Source organism: Pocillopora verrucosa, chromosome 10 (assembly GCF_036669915.1).
Source record: "Pocillopora verrucosa isolate sample1 chromosome 10, ASM3666991v2, whole genome shotgun sequence".
NCBI classification, from domain to species: domain Eukaryota; kingdom Metazoa; phylum Cnidaria; class Anthozoa; order Scleractinia; family Pocilloporidae; genus Pocillopora; species Pocillopora verrucosa.
Genome location: NC_089321.1, coordinates 9,553,262 through 9,573,733, shown reverse-complemented (window position 1 = coordinate 9,573,733; position 20,472 = coordinate 9,553,262). Strand labels below are relative to the sequence as shown.

General features: G+C 38.7%; 2 protein-coding genes across 3 annotated transcripts; one reads left to right on the top strand and one right to left on the bottom strand.

Moving 5' to 3' along the window:
* Positions 1-721: 721 nt before the first annotated feature.
* Positions 722-6,544, bottom strand: LOC131799162 (cGMP-dependent protein kinase). Its single transcript, XM_059116846.2, has 5 exons — positions 5,946-6,544; positions 5,493-5,580; positions 4,075-5,244; positions 2,015-2,054; positions 722-859 (listed from the first exon to the last, which is right to left on the bottom strand). The coding sequence occupies exons 1-5, from the start codon at positions 6,091-6,093 to the stop codon at positions 776-778; spliced, it is 1,530 nt and encodes a 509-aa protein (XP_058972829.1). The 5' UTR covers positions 6,094-6,544; the 3' UTR covers positions 722-775.
* A 1,496-nt stretch (positions 6,545-8,040) lies between these two features.
* LOC131799165 (endothelin-converting enzyme 1) lies at positions 8,041-19,219 on the top strand. Of its 2 annotated transcripts, none has more exons than XM_059116856.2 (19): positions 8,041-8,291; positions 9,553-9,743; positions 9,823-10,080; positions 10,514-10,579; positions 11,117-11,230; positions 11,596-11,718; positions 12,334-12,470; positions 13,460-13,688; positions 13,973-14,071; positions 14,424-14,501; positions 14,745-14,845; positions 15,276-15,334; positions 15,587-15,638; positions 16,118-16,185; positions 16,621-16,685; positions 17,088-17,153; positions 17,251-17,346; positions 17,751-17,827; positions 18,453-19,219. In XM_059116856.2, the coding sequence occupies exons 1-19, from the start codon at positions 8,057-8,059 to the stop codon at positions 18,550-18,552; spliced, it is 2,214 nt and encodes a 737-aa protein (XP_058972839.2). In that variant the 5' UTR covers positions 8,041-8,056; the 3' UTR covers positions 18,553-19,219. The 2 variants fall into 2 exon arrangements, with proteins under 2 accessions (XP_058972839.2, XP_058972836.2); XM_059116853.2 differs by having other exon boundaries at positions 16,561-16,685; positions 18,453-19,218.
* The last annotated feature ends 1,253 nt before the right edge of the window (positions 19,220-20,472 follow it).

Here is a 20,472-nt window from a genome sequence, read left to right as displayed (position 1 = left end):
TCACAAGAATTAATTTCTTGGAAACAAAAGATTTTTTTTAGTTCCTCTTCCCAGTGTTTTACCCAAGGCATACTTTCATAGGGTTATCACACTGAATGGGATTAATGACTAGAACTTTTAATGCTAGAGAGAGTGCAATAAGTTCCTATAACGTCAAATGTTGTTGTCATGGCAAAGAATTGAAAAATATCTACACACCTTTTTTTTTTCTGAGAAAAAAGCTACCGTGATTCTGATACTCTTCTTCTGTCGGGAAAAACGCACAGCAGCAATGAAAGACGAGGTTTTTCGAAAAATGGTGTAGAAGCAGAAGAAAGATACACGCAAGCTAACAGCTTTATAGTTTTTTCAATAAAAAAGGCCCAAAACAACAATTGTATAAATTTGGAAGCAACAAAGTACTTCACAAAGGATTTTTTATTGTGATATTTTGCTGATAACTTGAATCAAAATGTCGCACTCAAAGTCGAAATCCCCAAAGGATCAAAACGTTTCGTCTTACAAGATGTGTCTGGCTATAGGAAAAGTCCGCTGGCGTGGATCTTTGGCGGAATAGGGGGAGGTGGACGGTGGGGGGGGGGGGGGCATAAATCCCTATACCAAAGTATCTACGAGGTTATCAGAAATGGAAGGCATTCAATATTCACCTGCTTTCACGTTTATTTCCTTCACCTGTGTCAGTGTTTAAAGTCTAAATATCAAATTTTATTAACGTCAAATCGCTCAATTGATTTTTACGAAAGTTAGTGCTTCCTACAGTTCCTTAGATACCGCCTTATCGTATCATTTTTCCTCGTGCCTGCATTTTCTTCTTCAAGGCACGAAATTCTTCGGATGTGTACTGCTTTTTGACTGGTTCCTGAAAGTTAGCAAACAAAAGTAATTAAAAAGAGCTCTGGCGTCTTTATCATCAAATAGTGTCTTTTTACCTTTTTTCGTTTGCGATAATTGAAATTACTTGTGAAGGTTCACTCGTGTTTCTTTTGTATCATTTGTATTGATAACCAATTCAATTTCAGATACTATTGATCCGGGCAGATTTCTATTACGCATCGTTCTCAATTGTTTCACAAATTTTTGCGTCATTGGTATTTTCGCTTGAATTAAAAGACTTAAACCTTGCCTTTGAACATAGCTCTTGTTAGTCGTTCATTTGAAGGTAGTCGCAATTTTAAGACACTCGGTAAAAAATTGAAATTTTATATCTGTATATATTTATCGAGCAATAGCTAAATGCCGAATTATTCGTCGTGAATTCCCTGAAGTTGGCTCTACAAATCAGGGATAACTTATTTTAAAAAGAATAAAAAACAGGGGCAAGGGAGCTCAAATTGTTTTATCTGCAATAAAGTGGACGAGATATAATTCTTAAGACAAATGATCGTTGTATCAATGTTGAAGATTCCCCTCTCTCTGAAACTCAAACCCAACTTGAAATTTTATTAACAATTTTTTAGATGTTATTTTAGTTAAAACAGGATCTTTCAATTGACTGAGGTACTACAAGCGCCCTGATTGGTCAAAAACCTATTGTTTGTTGATAAAAGGGGTAAGTTTCTAAAGAAATTGTGGTGCTACGTCGGTGGGAGAGTATATCAGGTAATTTAGTGTTGACAACTGAGTTGAAAACGTAACTTGGCCACCGTAAAGGGTAACGCTCGAAACGTCAGCTTTTTTTACCCTTTACGATGGCCAATTTACGTGTTCAACTCAGTTGTTAACGCTAAATTACCTGCTATTGTTTGTTGCACCGGTATAAACCCATAGAAAAGTGCAACATTTGGTTTTTTTGTTTTTAATTTTAATTCATAAATGCAATAGACCGCATTTTCTATCGGTTTACTGGCGTAATAATCAAGTTGAGATGTTAGGAGAACACGACAAAGTGTGTAAATCACTCGGCTGCGGCTTGTGATTCTACGCAATTCTTTGCGTGGGTGATTGCACCGGTAAGCCGATAGAAAGTGCGGTATATTGCATAATAAGCGGTTTAAATATATATTTTCATCAATACCTTTCTATCGGAGCGCTTTTGGTCTCTTCTTTTCTTTTCACTGAAAGAAAATATCGAATAACAAGTGCAGGAATGAGATGTTTAATTAAGGAAAGCTCTGTATCAAGAGTTAGCTGTAAAAGAATCATTTTCTGAAGTGATCTATCATTGCCCCGCCCTCCCTCCCACGCATTTGTAAATTGCTTCTCTATGCCTTGATCCTCACTTATCTTGAAATAGTCAGCTCCAAACTTTTAATCACACTTTCAGAATTTCGTCCTTTGAAGGCAGCTGAGTATATCGCGTCTGATGCTGATGTACGTCTTAACCAACAACTGCTTGATGAAGATTTCCTATCTCACAAATAAAGACCGACAATTCTTCAAGTTCTTAGGGTTTTTTTAGCTACTCACTGTTTGCTAAGTAATCCAATTGGATGTTAATGCAATTCGTTGTTAAAAATAAAACAATGTTTCTTTAAAAATAAAAATCAGGCTACGTGCTCGACTAATATCAAAAGTAAACAGTCGGATTGAAAGCATAATACGTAAGCCTGGATCTGCGCCAACGGCAAACGCTAAAAATGAACTCTGATTTACAACGATCCCCAGATCAAGCCTGAGGTAAAGAACAAAAACCCTAGGCCTTTTGTTCAGCACTTCTGTGAATATAATCGATTTAATGAACAAAAGAGTGAAGATAAACCGCCAGAAACTCTATTTTGCCGTTTTTGTAAATAAGTCGCGCTTTCTATAGAATTGTGAGGATTCCAGAAAAATTTGATAATCGCATTAAAAAAAAGATTGATGGTTTTCCCAACGTCGTCTAAGAAAGTCTTCCTGTAATTTTATACAGGAATTAAGGTTAACTCAGGAAAAACGTAAATGCAAAACTTCCGAAAACATTTCATTACCGCGCGTGACTCTAAAGATCATGTTCCGGTGTTTTGAAAGCTGATTAACAAAAGCTGAGAACAGGGAACTGAGTTTATCGAGTAAAGTTTCTATATCACTAACTTGTCAAGAAATAATAGTTGTTAACCCTTTAACTCCCAAGATCTGATTTTTAGTTCTCCCTTTTTAGCTTCAACCCATTCCCTTGTAAATTAGTTACGAGAATTTGGTGATAGGTCAAGATAACACTGAACTTCTACCTGTCTAAATTTGAGTTTTCTCATTACTTGCTTGCTCGATAATGCATGGATATTACAGGGAGAAGATACATGTTGATCACTTTTGGGAGTTAAAGGGTTAAAGAGTTATGAAGACTGACTAAAGCTTTCTTCGGCAGCTTATGCGTGGTCATCAGACATGACAGAGCCACCTTAATGCAAGTGAAGACAGGCGGTCAAAATTTGAACCAAACCTGAATGAACTCGACAAACCATAATATGAACAGAGTAAAAGCCATCTTTCCTAGAGTGATTCTGCTGGAGTTACTTCCTGAAAGTTCCTTTTTGAATCCCTTTTCACAGTTTCTTTTGCCATACGCTTTTTTCCAGAACACCATTGCACAAATGGCATATCAATCCAAAAGTAAAAATTGACTTATCGGTCGATAAATATGTGTTATTGACCAAGCATGACATCAGTATGCTAGATATTGTCCGAGTTCTTTACTTCTTTGCGTTTTAATGGACTGGGACGATGCCGAGGTCGATTAAAACGAAAAAAAAAGGAAGGAGGCTAGTGACCAGCCATTTTGATCGAACGAGCTTGGTCAATAAACGATTCTCTAAATAGCACAAGTATTTCTGAGGTGGTTAACTCTTATTTGAAATGAAATGGAGAAATCCCACGTTTTCTCAAGACTCAATGATGACTTGTTTATTTTCGAGCCCTGGAAGCCAACAGTGATGGCTGGTACTCGTTTATGTTTTCTATAAATGAACTGTCTTCTTCTTGTCGACATTGTCCACGAATTACGACTTTGTATGCCCGCCTCACGGAGGATCAAAGCTGCGTTCCCGAGCGGGCAAGATGGGTTCATGGGCTTGTGGGCCACTTGGCCCGAGTGCAGCACTTCGCCTTATATTTTATTCATATATTGAATTCTATACTTATTTTGTTTTGTTATCTCACCTCGAGGTGGCCTCCTTATCCTTGTAACTAACTTCACCTCTCATTTCCAGAATGGTTTCGCTCTGTCTAGCCGGCTGCCCTTCTAACAAAAATGTGGCTTTTATTGTTTTCCATCTTCCTCCCTTAGCTAATGGTTTTTTGATCAGGGGCAGTAGGGTGCTTCTTCTCCTCAGCGCCTTCGATGTTTCTTTATTAGGCGCCGCTTCAGCACGATCGAGCAGATATTTGAACAATGGTATCTCGTTGAACTTCTCCACTCGTAACCTCAGCTTTGTGAGGACAACTCGATACAGTAGCGCCAGTGTTTCCGGGCTGCGCCGCGCTACAAGCCGCTGAAAGCTTGCTTTGTCCAACTCATACACCTCTAACGCCTCGACACACTCTACGCTCGCACAGTACTCTGGGATATCAAGAACCAACTCCACGTCACCAATGATGTCATTGGGCCCAATGAAGGAGGCTTGTATTTCACGGCGCCGTAACCTGTCTTCCAAGGCAGTAAATCCGTACGCCAATCTTCTTCGTCGTTTTTCAATAACAGTCAAAGGCCTAACCAAATCTTCTAGTGCGTTTAGTTCAGTCTTTCCTTCTTCTCCTTCTTCTTCTTCTATTTCTCCGTGGTTTCGTTCCTTTTTCTTCTTCCTCTTTTTAGGTGCAAAAGCTTCGAACTGTTCTTTGCACTTTCTGGGGTCAGATAATACCTTAGCCGCACCTTTAGCGATGAAATAAACCGCATTACATGGCGAGCCCTGCTTCACTACCCGATTTCCAAACTGGATTTTGTGCATTTTAAGGTTTTCAATCAAGAGAGCTTTTAGTGCTGTTGGCCATGAAGCAAACAGTGGGCAAGCCAAAGCAAAGGCAGACTTCTCTTTCCATTCAATGTTATACGCATAAAAAGCCCTCTTGAACAATTCCTCATTGATAACAATCAATTCCGTCATCTCATCGGCGATCACGGTGGCATTTCGTTCCTTCTTGTCGCTCATTAGAACCATCTCACCAAAACTCTTTCCACTTTTCAGATTTCCTAGCTCATTTCCAAAGTACGCTACTCTTTCCTGGGCGCCGCGGACTGCACCCATGTCATGATGATGGTGGTAATCGGTGTGATGATCATCTTCCTTTCTGGCGTAAATTGACACTGCACCCTTAAGAATGACGTAGAAACTGCCAGAGAGTAATCGCATATTCAGATCATATTTTATTTCGAAGCAATAAATGCAAGTTCATAAATTATTCAACTGATGGATAGCGCGGAGCAGATAATAGAAGTAAATCAATGAACATACACCTTATTTGATGGTTTAACATATTTTTAGCAGATATTTTCCGTTACGTTGTATTTTCCAAGAGGCGAGAAAAAACACGAGCAATGAGCCGGAAGAGCCCTGAGAACGACCCTGAAGAGTACTCACCAGTTTCCCTTCTCTCCCTGTCGTACGATGACATGATCTTTCTTTACTTTGATCAACTGCACATGTTTTATCAAGTTGACTAAAGTCTCTGTTAAAAAGGAACAAATAGTCTTAACCCCAACTCAAAATCGGAGTGTCTAGAGTACATTCTTCAAACAGATAACCATATAAATGTATACTTCTTACTAACCGAGTTAAATGTCCGTACTGTAAGTTACGGATCCAGTTTCTTACTCTCGTATTTATGCATATTAGCCGTCAAGGAGGTTCTGTAATTTACAGTACATACCCAGAAAAAGGTATAAGATATAAGATATAAGGAAAATTTTTATCTTGATAACCCATGGGAGTTAAAGAAATTTTGTCTGTTCCAAATCACAAAGAAACCGGGTTCATTTCCAGCTGAAAAAACTAAATCAGATCTATATAAAAAGAGCACAGCCATACATTTACCATCTTCCAGGTTTTTAAACAAACTACTCCTGTGTCGAATCCATGGAAGAATACGCTGTATGTCGTCGATGCTTCTCTCTTCTGGTCTTCTACAGAGTAACTCCTCGGACAACTGCAATGTGGCTTGTAACAGAGGGTCGTTCGACATGACGAGAGTACTACAAAAAAAGGATTTCTGACTCGACCAGCGTTAGGCCTTTTACGTCATAAAGATACCAGTCGAATTGCGCGCGCAACATGCATACCTTCCATACAGTTTTGCGGGTGAAAATTAGCCTTGGTGCACCCGCTGGAATAGTCGCTATTTCTGTTTACATTTCAAAGTGGATGAAAACAAAGTATTATCATTCGACTCACGGTGTAATTACTTCACATGTGGATCGGGACCTTCTGACTGCTTACCGCTGGTCTTTCTCGGGACGTGAGGTTGATTGGTTGCTTTTCAACGACTGTGATGCGGATTTCGCTGAAGCCTTCCCTCTGCATATTCACAAAGCTTTACTCTCGGAGAAAGATGAGGGAGGGGAGGGCGAAGTGCGATCGTTTTGATGTAGACCTCAAGGATTGCCTTTCTAAATTAGTTCCCTCACCCTTCCCTATAAAAGCCACTCATGAAGGCTATTAAGGTATAAGGAAGGTATAGCTATAAGTCTTAGCCCTAGTATTAAACTTTATGACCAACCTAGGCCGAATTAATTAAGACATTAGATTTTTCCACCATAAAATGAATCAGAAACTAAAATATGACTGAAAATATAAAATTCGAGGAAAGTAAGTTTCTTTCCTTGTTTTCCTTGCTTTGCGACAGATAATTGTTAATACTTACCCAGTCTTTCCTCATGAAGGCTATTAAGGTATAAGGAAGGTATAGCTATAAGTCTTAGCCCTAGTATTAAACTTTATGACCAACCTAGGCCGAATTAATCAAGACATTAGATTTTTCCACCATAAAATGAATCAGAAACTAAAATATGACTGAAAATATAAAATTCGAGGAAAGTAAGTTTCTTTCCTTGTTTTCCTTGCTTTGCGACAGATAATTGTTAATACTTACCCAGTCTTTCCTCGTCAAATAAAAGACATTAACTCCGCTTTTTTCTCCAGTACGTCAAAGTGAGTTGAGTTCGATCTCTGATATGGATTGCGTAAAGTTTCGGAAATTGCGCAAGTAAGTGGCGTGTCTCAGTGTCGCTTCAAGTTCATGTCAGACATGTCGAGTACCTACTGTTTTGGGATCCCCAAAAGCCAGATATACCCTGATTAGCTGCCTGCTCTTGACCCAGAAAACGAAATAAAATCGCGTACATTTTTATCATTTCATTTCGTTCAAATCGAGTTTTTGGCAGCTAAAGTATTACATGGGCAGGCCTTGGCAAGTGTAATTTAATTAACAAGTGTTAAGGTTAAAAGTTCGCTACTGTAAATATTCTCTGCATACTTTGAGGAGGTTGTTTTACTAAGTATCATTATTCTAAGCCAATTATTTTTTTTTGAGTCCTGGTGCCAGAAAGTGATCACAGTTTAATCCTGTGTTATTTCATATCCACATATTTACTGATTTTTTTTAGAGAAGCGTTTGAAGGCTTTAAATAGCACGAATTTGTTGTACGCTTTATTCTCAGTTTTCACAACATTCATTTCAATGGCAAGTGGAAAACGACAAAAAATATATCTGATTAACTCAATATCTTATACAATATATCACATAATTAAAGATATATTTTTTTTGCATTAAACGCAACAACCATTACAGTCCTTAAACCCTGGTTTAAAAAAAGGTTAGCGATTAACATCAAAAAATAACCACGCCATGGTGAGTCATAACACACTACATCGGTGGTGGAGCCAGGTTGCCAAATTGAAGTTACAGTGTTTTTATCTAAAAAATTTCTCACGTTATTTAAGGAAGACTTTTGCACTTACTATGACAGCTTCTTGCCTTAAACTCATGCACTTTTCATGACACTTCTTCCGGTCTACAGCGTCTGGTAATAAATTACACACACGCGCTGCTATTCATTAAAAATAACAAATCCTAAAGTATTCACTCCGCTCGGGTTACAGACTGAATAGATTATTTATAGCAAGCCTCACGCGGGTGAAGAGAGAATATGAAGCCATTTGAACAGGAGGAAGGTGTTTCGCTCAAACCGGTTGTTAGAAGAACTGCAAATATGAAATGCTTGATAATTTTATCTGTTTTGTTATTCACTTTCCTTGTGATTTCAATCGTTTTCATCGCGCTGTACCTGACGGAAAGATCCGGAACTTCGCGGCCTGAACAGCAGTGCAGCTCAACTTCACAGAAATACTGTGGATCAAAATCGTGCCTCTTCACTGCCCAAGGTAAGATTTATTGTATTTCAGGACATGAAAATCACGTCTTCGACAACGCAGAATTGCTTGTTACTTTTCACGTAAATTACTCCCCAAGTAGCTCTAGAAAAGCTCTCGAGATTATTTTCCGTGCGGAAAATTGAGTGATTCACAATTGACGTTATCGACTACTTATCTATGGAGGAATTTTGGCCTTGAACTTTGTCTGTTAAATGTTTATCTTGATTTAAATTTAATTAAACATGTTTTGAGGTCATGTGTCTGTTTTTTTAAAAATTCGCGTTTGGTAATTTCTTGTTGAAACCTATCGATGCGGGTGTTAAAACTTTAAGAGTTCAGAACCTCTTGCTGTTTAATACGTATTTAACAGTCGGTGTGTCATTTTGATTTGAAATGTGTATATAACCAGCAGTACTCACAGTATGAAGAAAGCAATTTCTGCTCTTGCGTTTAGCGGTAAAAACCACATATTTTTCTCTCGTACAATGAAGCGATGAAGCGCGCTTTCTATTGGTTATTTAATATTCTCTCGGGGAGTTGGAAAACACGAGAAAAACTTGTAAATATAAATTTGAAAGGCGAGTGACCTACAAATATTGTGAATGTTATCCTAACATCCCAAGTGAGTTACTACCCTGCTGTGATGTTTTTTCTTTTTAGAAATAAGAATTAGCTTATTGGTATTAGAAAAATTATATATTTTTGACCAATCAGAGTGCGCATAGTTTCTCAGCTATGTTAAAAGGTAATATACCTTGCACTTTCTGTAGATTTATCACGCGGAATTTTGCCAGAAAACGAGTGAAACTTGTAAAACACGAGTTCCTCTTTTGACTCCATAGAGCAACTATCGATAAACCGATCGAGGGCGCCGTCAAGTAATTCTGTAAAATAACCACGGCTTTCACAAATACGAGAAATGACGGCTTTTTGACCATTCACGCCTGACAATTGAACTTTTCAGTTCAAACGGACATGTTTTTTTGTTCTTTGTCTTTTTTTGTTTTTTTGGTTTTTTTTTGAGACAATATAATATAAGTATTTATTTTCGTTTTACTTACTCCAATGGCTAGTACAGCTAATACATTCAGAAAAAAAATCTCTATCTCCTGTAGCCTGTAAAACAGGCGTAATTTTATTTATCTGAGTATTATTGCAATCGGTGGTAAGCACGAAGCGAGTGCGTGGCAAGTGCGAGGTGAGCGATGCAAAAAAAAGAAGCTTGTCCTTCATGGTTTACTAACCGGACTTTTCTTTTCTTCTTGTAAAGATGCCTTTAAGCAGCTGAATCAGAGTGTTGATCCTTGTGAGAATTTTTACGAGTATGTGTGCGGCGGATGGGAAAACGAGAACCCTTTAGGAGATAGTGAGACGTTTGTTACTGGCCTTACATTGGCTAGAGAGAGAAGCTACAATACACTCAGGGCCGCTTTAGAAAATGCCAACAGAAACTACTTACAAGTAAGTAAAATTGTAGGCTGTTTTTCTTCCCTCGTTGTGGTCTTTTCTGCTGACCAAGGCATATCACGTTCATTTCCAGAATGAAGCTGTTATGAAGACACTGGGTTTCTTCAACGCCTGCAATAACACAGCGGCTGTCGAGGCTCTAGGAGATGACCCGCTCAAGAAGTTGATTGACGAAATGGGGGGATGGAACGTGACTGGTAACATGACACCCTTGTCATTGATGAGCATCACAGAGAGGATTGCTAAAGTGACAAGGGAATTGTTCATCAAACCTTTTGTTGACATTGGAGTGTCTGTAGATCCTCATAACTCCAACAAACACATTCTGCAGGTCAGTTGTTATCTCTAACGCTCTTGAAAGAAAAGTAGGCTTAATCTAAAGGAATATTAAGTCATAACTTACCACTTTTGACATTCCTAAGAGTGACCTAATTTCTAACCGGTCGGGAGTGGTCTTTTGATGCGTTAAAAATCTGACTATTTTGTGAAAAATAACTTAGTAACCTGGCTGCTCAATTCACCAACGGCTGCTGCTTTGGTTATTGCGAATAGGAATAAAAGCAAAATCATTATTCGAGCCAAGATGGAAACACTTCTCGACCAATTTCAAATAAGAATGGAAATTCAGGCGAGTGGATTTTGAGTAAAAGAACAAATTTTTATCAGAAATCATTCGATTGAGTGAAAATTATTTGGAGATTAAGAGATAATCCTAAGGAAGGGAACTTGCCCTATCTTCATAATTTGATATAAATCTATTGTAGTTTCGTGAGGGACAACTTGGTATGGTTAAATCCTATTACGCGAAGAGTACAACCGAACATCAAGCTGTAAGTACACGCATGCGTAATCAAAGAAACCCTTAAGGTTAGTGTACAGTTATTATCAGATCTCTCGTTGGACATTGCGCACACGTTGTGAGGACATCGAACGACGGTCACTGTCTTCTAAATGGTTGTAGTTGCTGCAAAGATGACTTCGCGTTACTTTTTATGCTACTACTACAAAGCGCTCTTAAATTTGGTGATTGTTTTAATTAATCTTTTAATACTTCTTTAAAAAGAATTTTTGATTCTCCGAGTGCCAAACGAGCTAGAGCTATGGAGTCAATTAAAGAACGATTGAGTTTTTCATTCTTATTAAATCCATTCTTAAGGTTTTGAGCACTAATATATTAGTACCATGGAATATTAAACAAGATTGGGACTTGTTGTATGTGACTGCTCCATTTTTGAATTCGCGTTCTGTATGCGATAAATAGCTCATTATTAGAATAAAAAAGCTTGTCTGTTAAACTTCCTCGCCGCCCGTGAGAGGTATAGATTCTCTTTATCTGATCACTGACGTAGTATTCTTTTGGGTTTCAGGGCCGGGAAGCTTATAAAAAGTATATGAAAAAAATAGCCAAGTTTCTCGGTGGAGGCCCTGACTCAGACGAAGAAATGATGAAAGTGTTTGACCTGGAAACTGAATTGGCAAAGGTAAGAAAAATAATTCATATTTGAACTGTTGTTGGTTGCCATTATATCTGGGATATTTCCATACACTGAGCCCTTATTTTACTGGATACAATAATTTATTGAGCGCATATTAACTCATTATCCATTTATTCCCCAACATTAGAATGTATAGTCTCCACACTTTTCTCTTTTTATTTCCTGGAGAATTGATAAGGAGAATTTCTCAAATATTCAAGAGCTTCTTCATTTTGCGATCATTTCTTTTGTTTTCACTACCTTGACGTTTTATTCAGAGGTGATGCAGTAAGGATAAGGTAGATGGCAGTCACCCTCAGGGGTTAAATGGTTGACTGATTCAGCCATTTTTTTTTTCGCTTAAAATATAGTTGGATAAATCGCTAGATGGAAGCTCCATAATAGAAACTTTGCAGAGAGAAATGCCTGCTGGAATAGCTACCTTTGAGCTAAGGACAACATTGCAGCGATTCAGCTCCGCATCAAAATTAAAAGTAAGTTGACGATAAAAGAATCACGCTAATTTGGATCGACACTTTTTTGCATCGGGAAGAATGCCGGAACATCTTTAACTTGGCTATTTTTGTCCGCACACTTGCCAATCAGCTTTCATAAGATCGGGTTAAGACTTTCTGCCTCAGTGTTATTTTGTGGCTATAGTCTGAGGCAAAAACATGAATATTCCGGAAGCATATCCCGTAATCCATGTTTTTTCTATTGTGTAGCTACATTTGTCGATGTTTCCAATGCTAAAGCAAAGGTCACCCGCTTGCCTAAGAGCGATTATATCTATAACAATTGCCTTGCTTGATAGCCTATTGACATTTCTGTTCTCTAACTAACTCAACCCTCATAACTTTCCTTATTGCTACTGCGTTTTCATTATCAATAATTTTTTTTTCGTTATTTGTTAAAACGTTTTCCAGCCTTTCTCATTATCGCGCGTGTTGTTCGCTTCGCGCGAGTCGTAGCGTGCGAGGAAGGCGCAAGTAGCACGATAGCGAACATAACGCGTGGCCTATGTCACTTTATTCCTTGTCTTTTGAATAAAGATGTTATTGTGTTTCCTTATTTGAATTTCTTTCTGTGTTTTTCCCCTCGTTATTCAGCTCGAAAACCTTGTGGACTTGGTAAATGCAGTTTTTAAAAAACAGGGTCGGAAATTCAAGAAAGACGAGTTAATCGTCGCGTATCCCATAGATTTTTACGTCAGAATTTTCAAGTTTTACGAGGAAAAAACAAGAACGTAAGTGTTTGGGATTTTATCTTGTTCAGCATTTATTACATCATTCAGAAAACCGCGAAACGGAAAATGGTGTCCATGTTGGATTAATTAATTTACATATGGTAGTCATTTTACTTCACGTAATTACATTTTGTGTTAACTGACTATGCAGCTGAAACTTGCGATAAAGATGAGCAATTCGTGAAATACAGACGGCGCGGTTTAAACCTATGAAATTGCTTGCGGATTGCTTACAAAGAGAGAAAAAAAATTTTGGGATGAAGTATGAAAGGTAGCTCATCAGTACTATGCACGGTCGTTGAATGAAGAGAGATTTGGTGATTAAGTTGTCACGAGCGAAGGACAAAGAAGAAACGTGAGCTTCCCACGAAGCTTGGAACCTCAGACCTTTTGTGTTCGCGGTCGGATGTGGTATCAACTTGATAAACTTTAATGTCACCCCCCAACGAAGCTTCGTTAATAGCTTAGTGTCCATCAAATACAAATCCATCATCTTGATAGCTTACATTTCAACAAATAAGAGCTGTGTAGAGTTGTAGATTGAAAAGGTTAAATATTGCATCACGAAATATTAAAAGAGCGGTTAATTATCCCTCACCAGCCGAACTTTTCCAGCAGTTTGCAATAACTTGTAACTTGTAACGTGACGGAAGAGCGCTCAATGTTTCCTAGTAAAGTATTGAGCGAAATTTTGGAGGTGAGTTATCGCTATCTCATGACGCGAATTTACGCTCCCCACGGTGACTTCTACGTACATGGCTGAAATTCATTTGCAGCCGAAATAACGTATCGACACCGAAATGCCAACGTTTTTTATTTAGTCGAACTTAAGAGGAATTTGTTTTCTTGATAAGGTCTATCTTAATTCGAACTGAGTGTGACCTATCAGATTTTTGGCGTCTCAACTTGGAAATTCCTTTCGTGACCCTTTGAGGTAAGAATACATTTACATTTTCCTGATTTCTTTCATCATTTAAATTTGCATGCAGGGATCCCTTGGTTGTTGTTAATTACATCATTTGGACTGTTATCAATAACTTTATCGAAACAATGCCGCGAAAATACCGAGAGGCCCGGGACGAGTATGTGACCGCCATGTCAGGAAACAGCACCAGATACCGCTGGAAAGATTGCATTGACAGAATGCAGCCAGTATTTGGAATGCCGCTGGGCTTGCTGTTTGTGGACGTAGCATTCGATGAAAAAAGCAAGGAAACGGTAAAAAGGATAACTCAAAAAGTTAACCCCAGTATTATAGTTTTACCACAATATCCAGAAATGAGAGAAGTTAGTTGTCTGCGCATGCGTGACGGTAGAGATGCGATGACTTCGCAATAGCATGACGTCAACAAGGAATTTAAAACTCGTAAAGAAAATGTTCCACTGAATAAGTTGCCCTTTTCCGTATGTTTCTGATATTTATTCTATACTATTTAATACTATAGATGTTATCCTAGTCTTTCTGTCATTTGTTACAATGATGTAGTTGTCACTTCTTCCAGATAACGCAAATGACTAGACTCATAAAGGATGAGTTTTTCAAGAGTGTTGATGCTCTTCCTTGGATGTCAGACGAAACAAAGGCAAAGGCGAAAGAGAAGGTTAGAAGTTATTAAAGTTGTAGGATCTAGGTCACGAATTAGTTTTAAATTGTGAAGCTCGTCATTTCCAAGTAATCCGGGGATTGCTTTAGTTTTGCTTTACTTCGCTGTGTGATTGGTTCAGGAGACCTGCGTCACTTTTTCATCCAATCAGATGCAAAGCTAAAACCGATCACCACTTGATCACCCACATTTTCCCGCGCTTTAGGCAGTTCGGTTGTGTTCCAGTAAGATGAAGATATTTTTACACGGTTCGGAAGCATGATGTAAAGAGTGACTCAACTCAACTCAATTTTCCCAGTTAACACTCTAACACTCCTTTTTTCAAGGTACTAGTCTTTTTCCTTTGCAGGCCAATGCTATTGCCGAAGACATAGGTTACCCAAGCTACATCAAAGACCCGTCAAAGCTAGCTGCTACGCTTAAAGGAGTAAGTTGTTCTTGATCAAACTGGAGTCCGAGTTATGCTTTGAATATACCTGATATTATGTTTCAGAAAAAGCTTCGACAGGCTCTATTACATATCAACAACTTTTATGTAATTTAAACAAAAGTGTAATTGAGAAAAAAAAGTGTTTTCTCAGATGACAAAAACCTTTTCGTTGGATACAGAGTGTCAACTGGCGAGACCTCTTTTTGACTCCGACCGCTGTACCTTTTTTTTTTTTTACAGCTGAAGGTTGGCGATAACCTATTTGAGAACACCGTTAGTGCCATGGCTTTTGCCGCTAACCAATCATACAGTTTATTGGACAAACCTGTGGACAGAGACGAGTGAGACTTCGTTACATCATGAATAAGCTAACAATGATATCCCTTGCGTAGTCATAGGGTGTGGCCAATTTAAAATTTCCTCTGACGTCATCGCTGCATAGTCAAATGAAAACGCTAGAATAACTGGGACCATCTACCGGAAATACGTATATTGAACGAGTTTATGGTTAGTTGTAAGTGGAATTACAACAGAACCTTCATCTAGAAGGGACACTCGCAGGAATAGAAAAAAGTGTCCCAGGAATAGTGCTGGAGGTAACAGGTACATTGGAGGTAACAGGTACAAAGGTTATTCAGTGTAACCTCCATTCGAGGGACATTTTCGGTACTTGAAAAAAAATCTTCTAAGACGGAGGAGTCGTCTCAAAAGATAAATTCCCTATTAGTATTTGGGCCTTAAACGGTTTTGTCTTCCTTTGATTCCCGGCAGGTGGTTCCTAGGCCCCTCGCAAGTAAATGGTTACTATTCACCAAGACAAAACCGCATTGGTAAGCCTCACTGCAAAAAAGCATGATCAACAAATAGGCAAAGGGAAGTTACGCAAGAGCCTTTTCTACCCGGTTGGACGAACTTCGGTTGTTACCTCTGCAAAACACATGCAGTTTTATTACAAACTGAATGAGCACTAAAAGTTTGTGACATAAACAAAATACCGAAGCATGATGAAGATACTTTTAGGCTGTATCTGTACGCTGTAAACATACAATGATATTATTTGATTTTGTTCTTTGATGTTCCAGTGTTCCTGGCGGCCATTTTACAACCCCCTTTTTACAATCCGGATTACCCAAAGTAAGTAAAACAATAACGACAAACAAACCAAAAGGAACCTCTTAACCTTCTTGAAGAATCGAATCTGACCAAATACAACTGACCTCAATCTTTACCTAAGTCTTTACTTAAGGTAATTAGTCAATCATCAATTAAATCTTTATTATCTCAAATTGCTTTGGCTTTGTTTTACTTCGCTCTGTGATTGGTCCAGAAAAAGTGCCACTCTCTCAACCAATCAGATGCAAAGCCAAAACCAGTCACCCCTTGGTCACTCGCTTCTCATTGGCTCGTTATGATATTTGCATTGTTCTGATTGGCTGTTGTCATGATTTTGGTTTTAGTTTAACGAGAATCAATCGAAAAGTGCTCAACTCCAGCAAGGGTAGTATTCACGTGCCTTAAACTTGCCTCAGACAGTGCTTTTAATAAAGTGACCCCAGGAATGATTCGTTATCAACACACGCTTTCCTGTTGATAAATTGTTTTTTTTTCTTCAGGTACTTAAATTATGGAGGGATCGGTATGGTGATTGGACATGAAATAATACATGGATTTGACAACAATGGTAAGCGTAAGATTAAGAAAACTAAATCCCAAAAATTGTTTGGAAAATGCTGATCAGAAGCTGGCTGCACGAGCGAGAAAGATGAAGCCGGAGACTCTTCTATTCTGATTAATTAACGAGATCATTTTTCCCGCTGAGGTCGCACGTTTTCATCGCACAAAAATTAAAACAAAAAAAAAAAATGCTTGTGTTCGTTTTAGTTTGGGACTTTTTGGGGAATAGTTTTTACTCGTTAGTAAAAATATGACCAATATCCGTAAAAATATGACCGATATCCATATTGACCTCACATCCGGTCGATAACGTGTATCTACATCTACATGATGTTTAGTTTGACTAGAACGTTTAAACAAATGAGTTTTTCATATTTTTCAGGAAAATTTTTCGATAAGGATGGTAACATAAAAAACTGGTGGTCCATCGTCTCTCATTTAGGTTTTAGTAAAAGGACAGAGTGTTTTGCTAAACAGTATTCACAGTACGAAGTTTATGGTAAAAAGGTAAACTAATTTTGCTCTTCTTTTGAACATTGCATAACAAGCGCTAGATTTAGCGTGAGTCATCTACCCATGCAAGCGCGAGCGAAATTTCATGCGCGCATGACGTTTCTGCTCTTTCTTGTGCATGTTACGTTTTTGAAGCGACAGAGCTGTTTAAAATCTGGTCAAACCACATTAGAAAAATTAGTTTGGCGAAAAGCATCGAGACTTGTGCGTATCAATGCTGGTATTTCGGGATAAGTGTTCTATACGTGACTTCTAACTCTCATAGCAGCGAGAAAGTGGAAACTTCAGAAAGCCCACAGATTGTTTTATATTCTTAACCCAGGTCCAACCTACCTAAACGAGCTACAGAGTAAGACGAACTTATTATATATTTACTTTTTTATTTGTTATCTGCAGATAAATGGAAATAAGACAAAGAACGAGAACATCGCTGACAACGGAGGGATCAAACTGGCATACAAAGTACGACTATTCCATAATTTTGGATTCAAAGCGAACCTAAAATAACCCGGCTAATCTTGAAATAAATATGTTCCATTTTGTATTTGTTCCCTCTCAGGCGTATGAGGCACTTGTCCAAAAAGAAGGAACCGAGGGGGCACTGCCAGGACTGGGACTAACAGAAGAACAATTGTTTTTTGTGGGTTTCGCGCGGGTCTGTACACCACAGTTAAACTCTTTACGCACTATTACAACAGAGCTTAGCTGAGTAATCGAGTCTTGTTACAATTTTTGTTACCACAAGATCAAAATTTCCCTTTGGGCTACGCCCCAAATTAAGTTGGCTGCAACAGACTTGAGAGGAGGAAGCAAAGGCCTGGGTTCGATTCCCGAACCTGACGTCACATATGGAGCCAGTTATTATTTAAAGATGGTTCTTGCCCTTAATCCAAAGTTTTGTTCACATTCTTTGGTTGTTCTTGCTACACACGAACAAAAACTCCAAATTCCGAATGCCTCTCAGGGAAAACCGTTTTTTTTTAATCAAGCGAGAAAGCGTGCCCCCAACAAACGAATGTTCTTGTATAGTTTTTAAGCTTTACATTTATTCATTTTTAGCCGTGGTGTAGTATCTTCAGGAGGAAAGCAGCGCATCTTCAACTTGAAACTGATAGACACACGTTTTCTAAATACAGGTAATAACATTTGTCAGTATGTCAGAACAAGGGGAATCCCACCGGAATCAAGCTGATATCCCGGCCACCACTGCGCCAGGAATTCCGACAGAAATCCCGTCAGGGATCGCGCCGGAATCCTGCTTGAGATTGTGTTGTGAATCCCGCCTCGGATCGCACCCGGAATAGTCCCCAAATTTCCCCCCTGGGTCGTGTTGGGAATTCTGTTTAGAATCGTTCCTTAGATCCGTTCAGGATCGCGCCTGTGATCACGCCTGGGTTCTCACCTAGGTTCCCGCCAAGAGCCCTGCTTGCGATCGTTTCAGGGTTACTATCCGGGATTGCGCCGGGAATCCAGCCTTAAGTCCCGTCTGGGATTGCGCTGGAAATCACGCCAGGAATCCACTTTAGTATGGTGCCTGTTATCCCATAGGGATAAGAGGAAGATACTATAGTAATAATAGGATACTAACACTACTACTGATAATAATAATGATAATAGTGATAAGTAATGATAGAAGATAATAGGAGCCGTAATAGCGCCTGATGACCTACTGGGATTTCTCAGGATTTTGCTGCAATTTAGTCGGGTGCTGGCCAGATTCGTGCCCATATAAACTAGTATTATTCGTCGTTCTTCTTACAGAATTATTGGCACGCTTCATAACTATGACAAGTTCGCAGAGGTTTTCAGCTGCAAGCCAGGATCTGCCATGAACCCCCAGAACAAATGCACCTTGTGGTAATCAAGGTACAATTGAACCCAGCCTTTTACTCGCTATAATCGTGGTAACATCAGAGCGCACTGCAAACTAGAGCTGAGGAGCAATATATTGGTATGGTTCGGATATCGATAACTTGTCAAGTGCTGACGCAAATTAGGCCCGAGCCCGTAGTCTCATTCATACCAGGACAGTGCCAACAGTACCAATACTGTAACCATGGAACTATTGATTGAATGGTATCCTTACGTAGAATAATGATAACTTTCTTTTGTTAATAATAATCCGGTCTTTCAAATATTTCTTCTATTATTCTTTTGGATGGTGAAATCGTGACATTGCTATACTGAGAGTCCCAACCTATCCGCGTTTTTGAAAATACACTATAAATTTCCACATTTTGTGTCGTACTTGAATGTGAGATTTATGAAAAGCAGTTATTGAATCTTAGTGTTTGAGGAAGGAACAGCTGCTTTTCCATTTAACAAATAAGTCTCACGAGCATTTTATTTGAACAAACATAGCCATAGCGTATAGAGTACAATTACCTCACAGTTTTAAATTAGGCATATTGTACTTTGAAGGCTGTCGAAAAAACTGCTTTCATTGTTTAAACGGTAAACTCTTTGAGTGCCTCTCAATCGCAAGTAATAAGGTACAATGTTTAAACTTAGGATTACTAAGAAATGGTTGATGTTTAAGACAAAAGATTTCTCTTTATTTATCTTCCATAAACATATTCATGTAAATAAAGTTCACTTATTCTTGGAGACATGAACTTATTTATTTTCCTTTGGCTGCATTCCTTTTTCTTCTCAAAAGTGTATTATTTGAAAACGCTTGCAATATGTTTTGGTACGATATCTGCACAGCGCCATACTTCATGATACAGAAAGTTCTTAGACAAAGAAAAGATGGCGAAAACAATAGATCACCTTTGAGACCACAGCCTTATTTTACAATAGTATGGGACTTTGCAGAAATCTCGCCCGCGATGTTTTTGTTAGGATTATAAAAATGCTATTGGATTTTATTTGCACAAAAAGTAAAACAAACTTTCTATCTTCAAGTCTTTACTGTCCTACCGCGGAAGAAATTACGACTCACGCGGAGCTATCAAAGCTGTCTTGCCCTACAAATAAAAAGTGAAATAACTTTCCCGGTGGCACAGTAAATCAATGATTAAAAAAAATCTACACATTGTCTGTATTTGTAGAGATTCACACACAAAGAGCCCAGTCAAACAGCAAATGAAACATAAACGAACCAAACCCAGCTAGAATCCGTAAAAGTCTCGTTCAAACCGTCAGTTTCTACGATGTCAAACACTTTGTTTCTAGCACGCGTTATTGTTGTTCTTATCGAAGGATCTCTAATCTGCATCGGGAATGCCTTCACAATTTTTGTTTTCTGGAACCAGAAGCAGAGTTTAAAACGCGCGTGTTACCTCCTTCTCAACCTCGCACTTGCTGATTTTCTTGTAGGAGCAACAGAGATGATCGTCATAGTAACAGAGACTATTCCTCGGCGTAACTTATCCTTTACTGATGGAAGTTTGGCATCTGCCGTTGCAGCCCCTTTATCAAACATCTCAGTGTTTACTTTGGCAGTAATCTCGCTGGAGCGAGCTTGTGCGGTATTGTGGCCTTTTCGTCACCGGACTGCAGGAAATCGAGCGTATATTTTCAGCATTAGTGCGATCTGGTTTTCTGGTTTTTGTATAACAACAGTGAATTTGTTAGCAGTACATAGGCTTATAGAAGAATTGAGTCCTTTTTACGTGTTGACATCTACAGTTTTCATCCCCTTATGTGTGGTGTTAGCGTCATACATTAAGATACGAACGAAGTTGAGAACCGGTCTTTCTGTGTGCGCAGATCAAGATATTCACAACAGAAAACTCACTGAACGGAACATCAAATTGTCAAAGATTCTGTTTATTGT

Bases quoted from the DNA above. Each gene is read 5' to 3' on its own strand.
- LOC131799165 (XM_059116853.2), top strand. From the start codon at position 8,057: ATGAAGCCATTTGAACAGGAGGAAGGTGTTTCGCTCAAACCGGTTGTT. The intron at 14,072-14,423 runs GTTAGAAGTTAT...TTTCCTTTGCAG, and splicing joins AGGCAAAGGCGAAAGAGAAG to GCCAATGCTATTGCCGAAGA. The intron at 16,686-17,087 runs GTAAACTAATTT...TGTTATCTGCAG, and splicing joins ACGAAGTTTATGGTAAAAAG to ATAAATGGAAATAAGACAAA.
- LOC131799162 (XM_059116846.2), bottom strand. From the start codon at position 6,093: ATGTCGAACGACCCTCTGTTACAAGCCACATTGCAGTTGTCCGAGGAG. The intron at 5,245-5,492 runs GTGAGTACTCTT...ACTCTCTGGCAG, and splicing joins CAGGGAGAGAAGGGAAACTG to TTTCTACGTCATTCTTAAGG. The intron at 2,055-4,074 runs GTGAGATAACAA...ATTTTCTTTCAG, and splicing joins GATAAGGAGGCCACCTCGAG to TGAAAAGAAAAGAAGAGACC.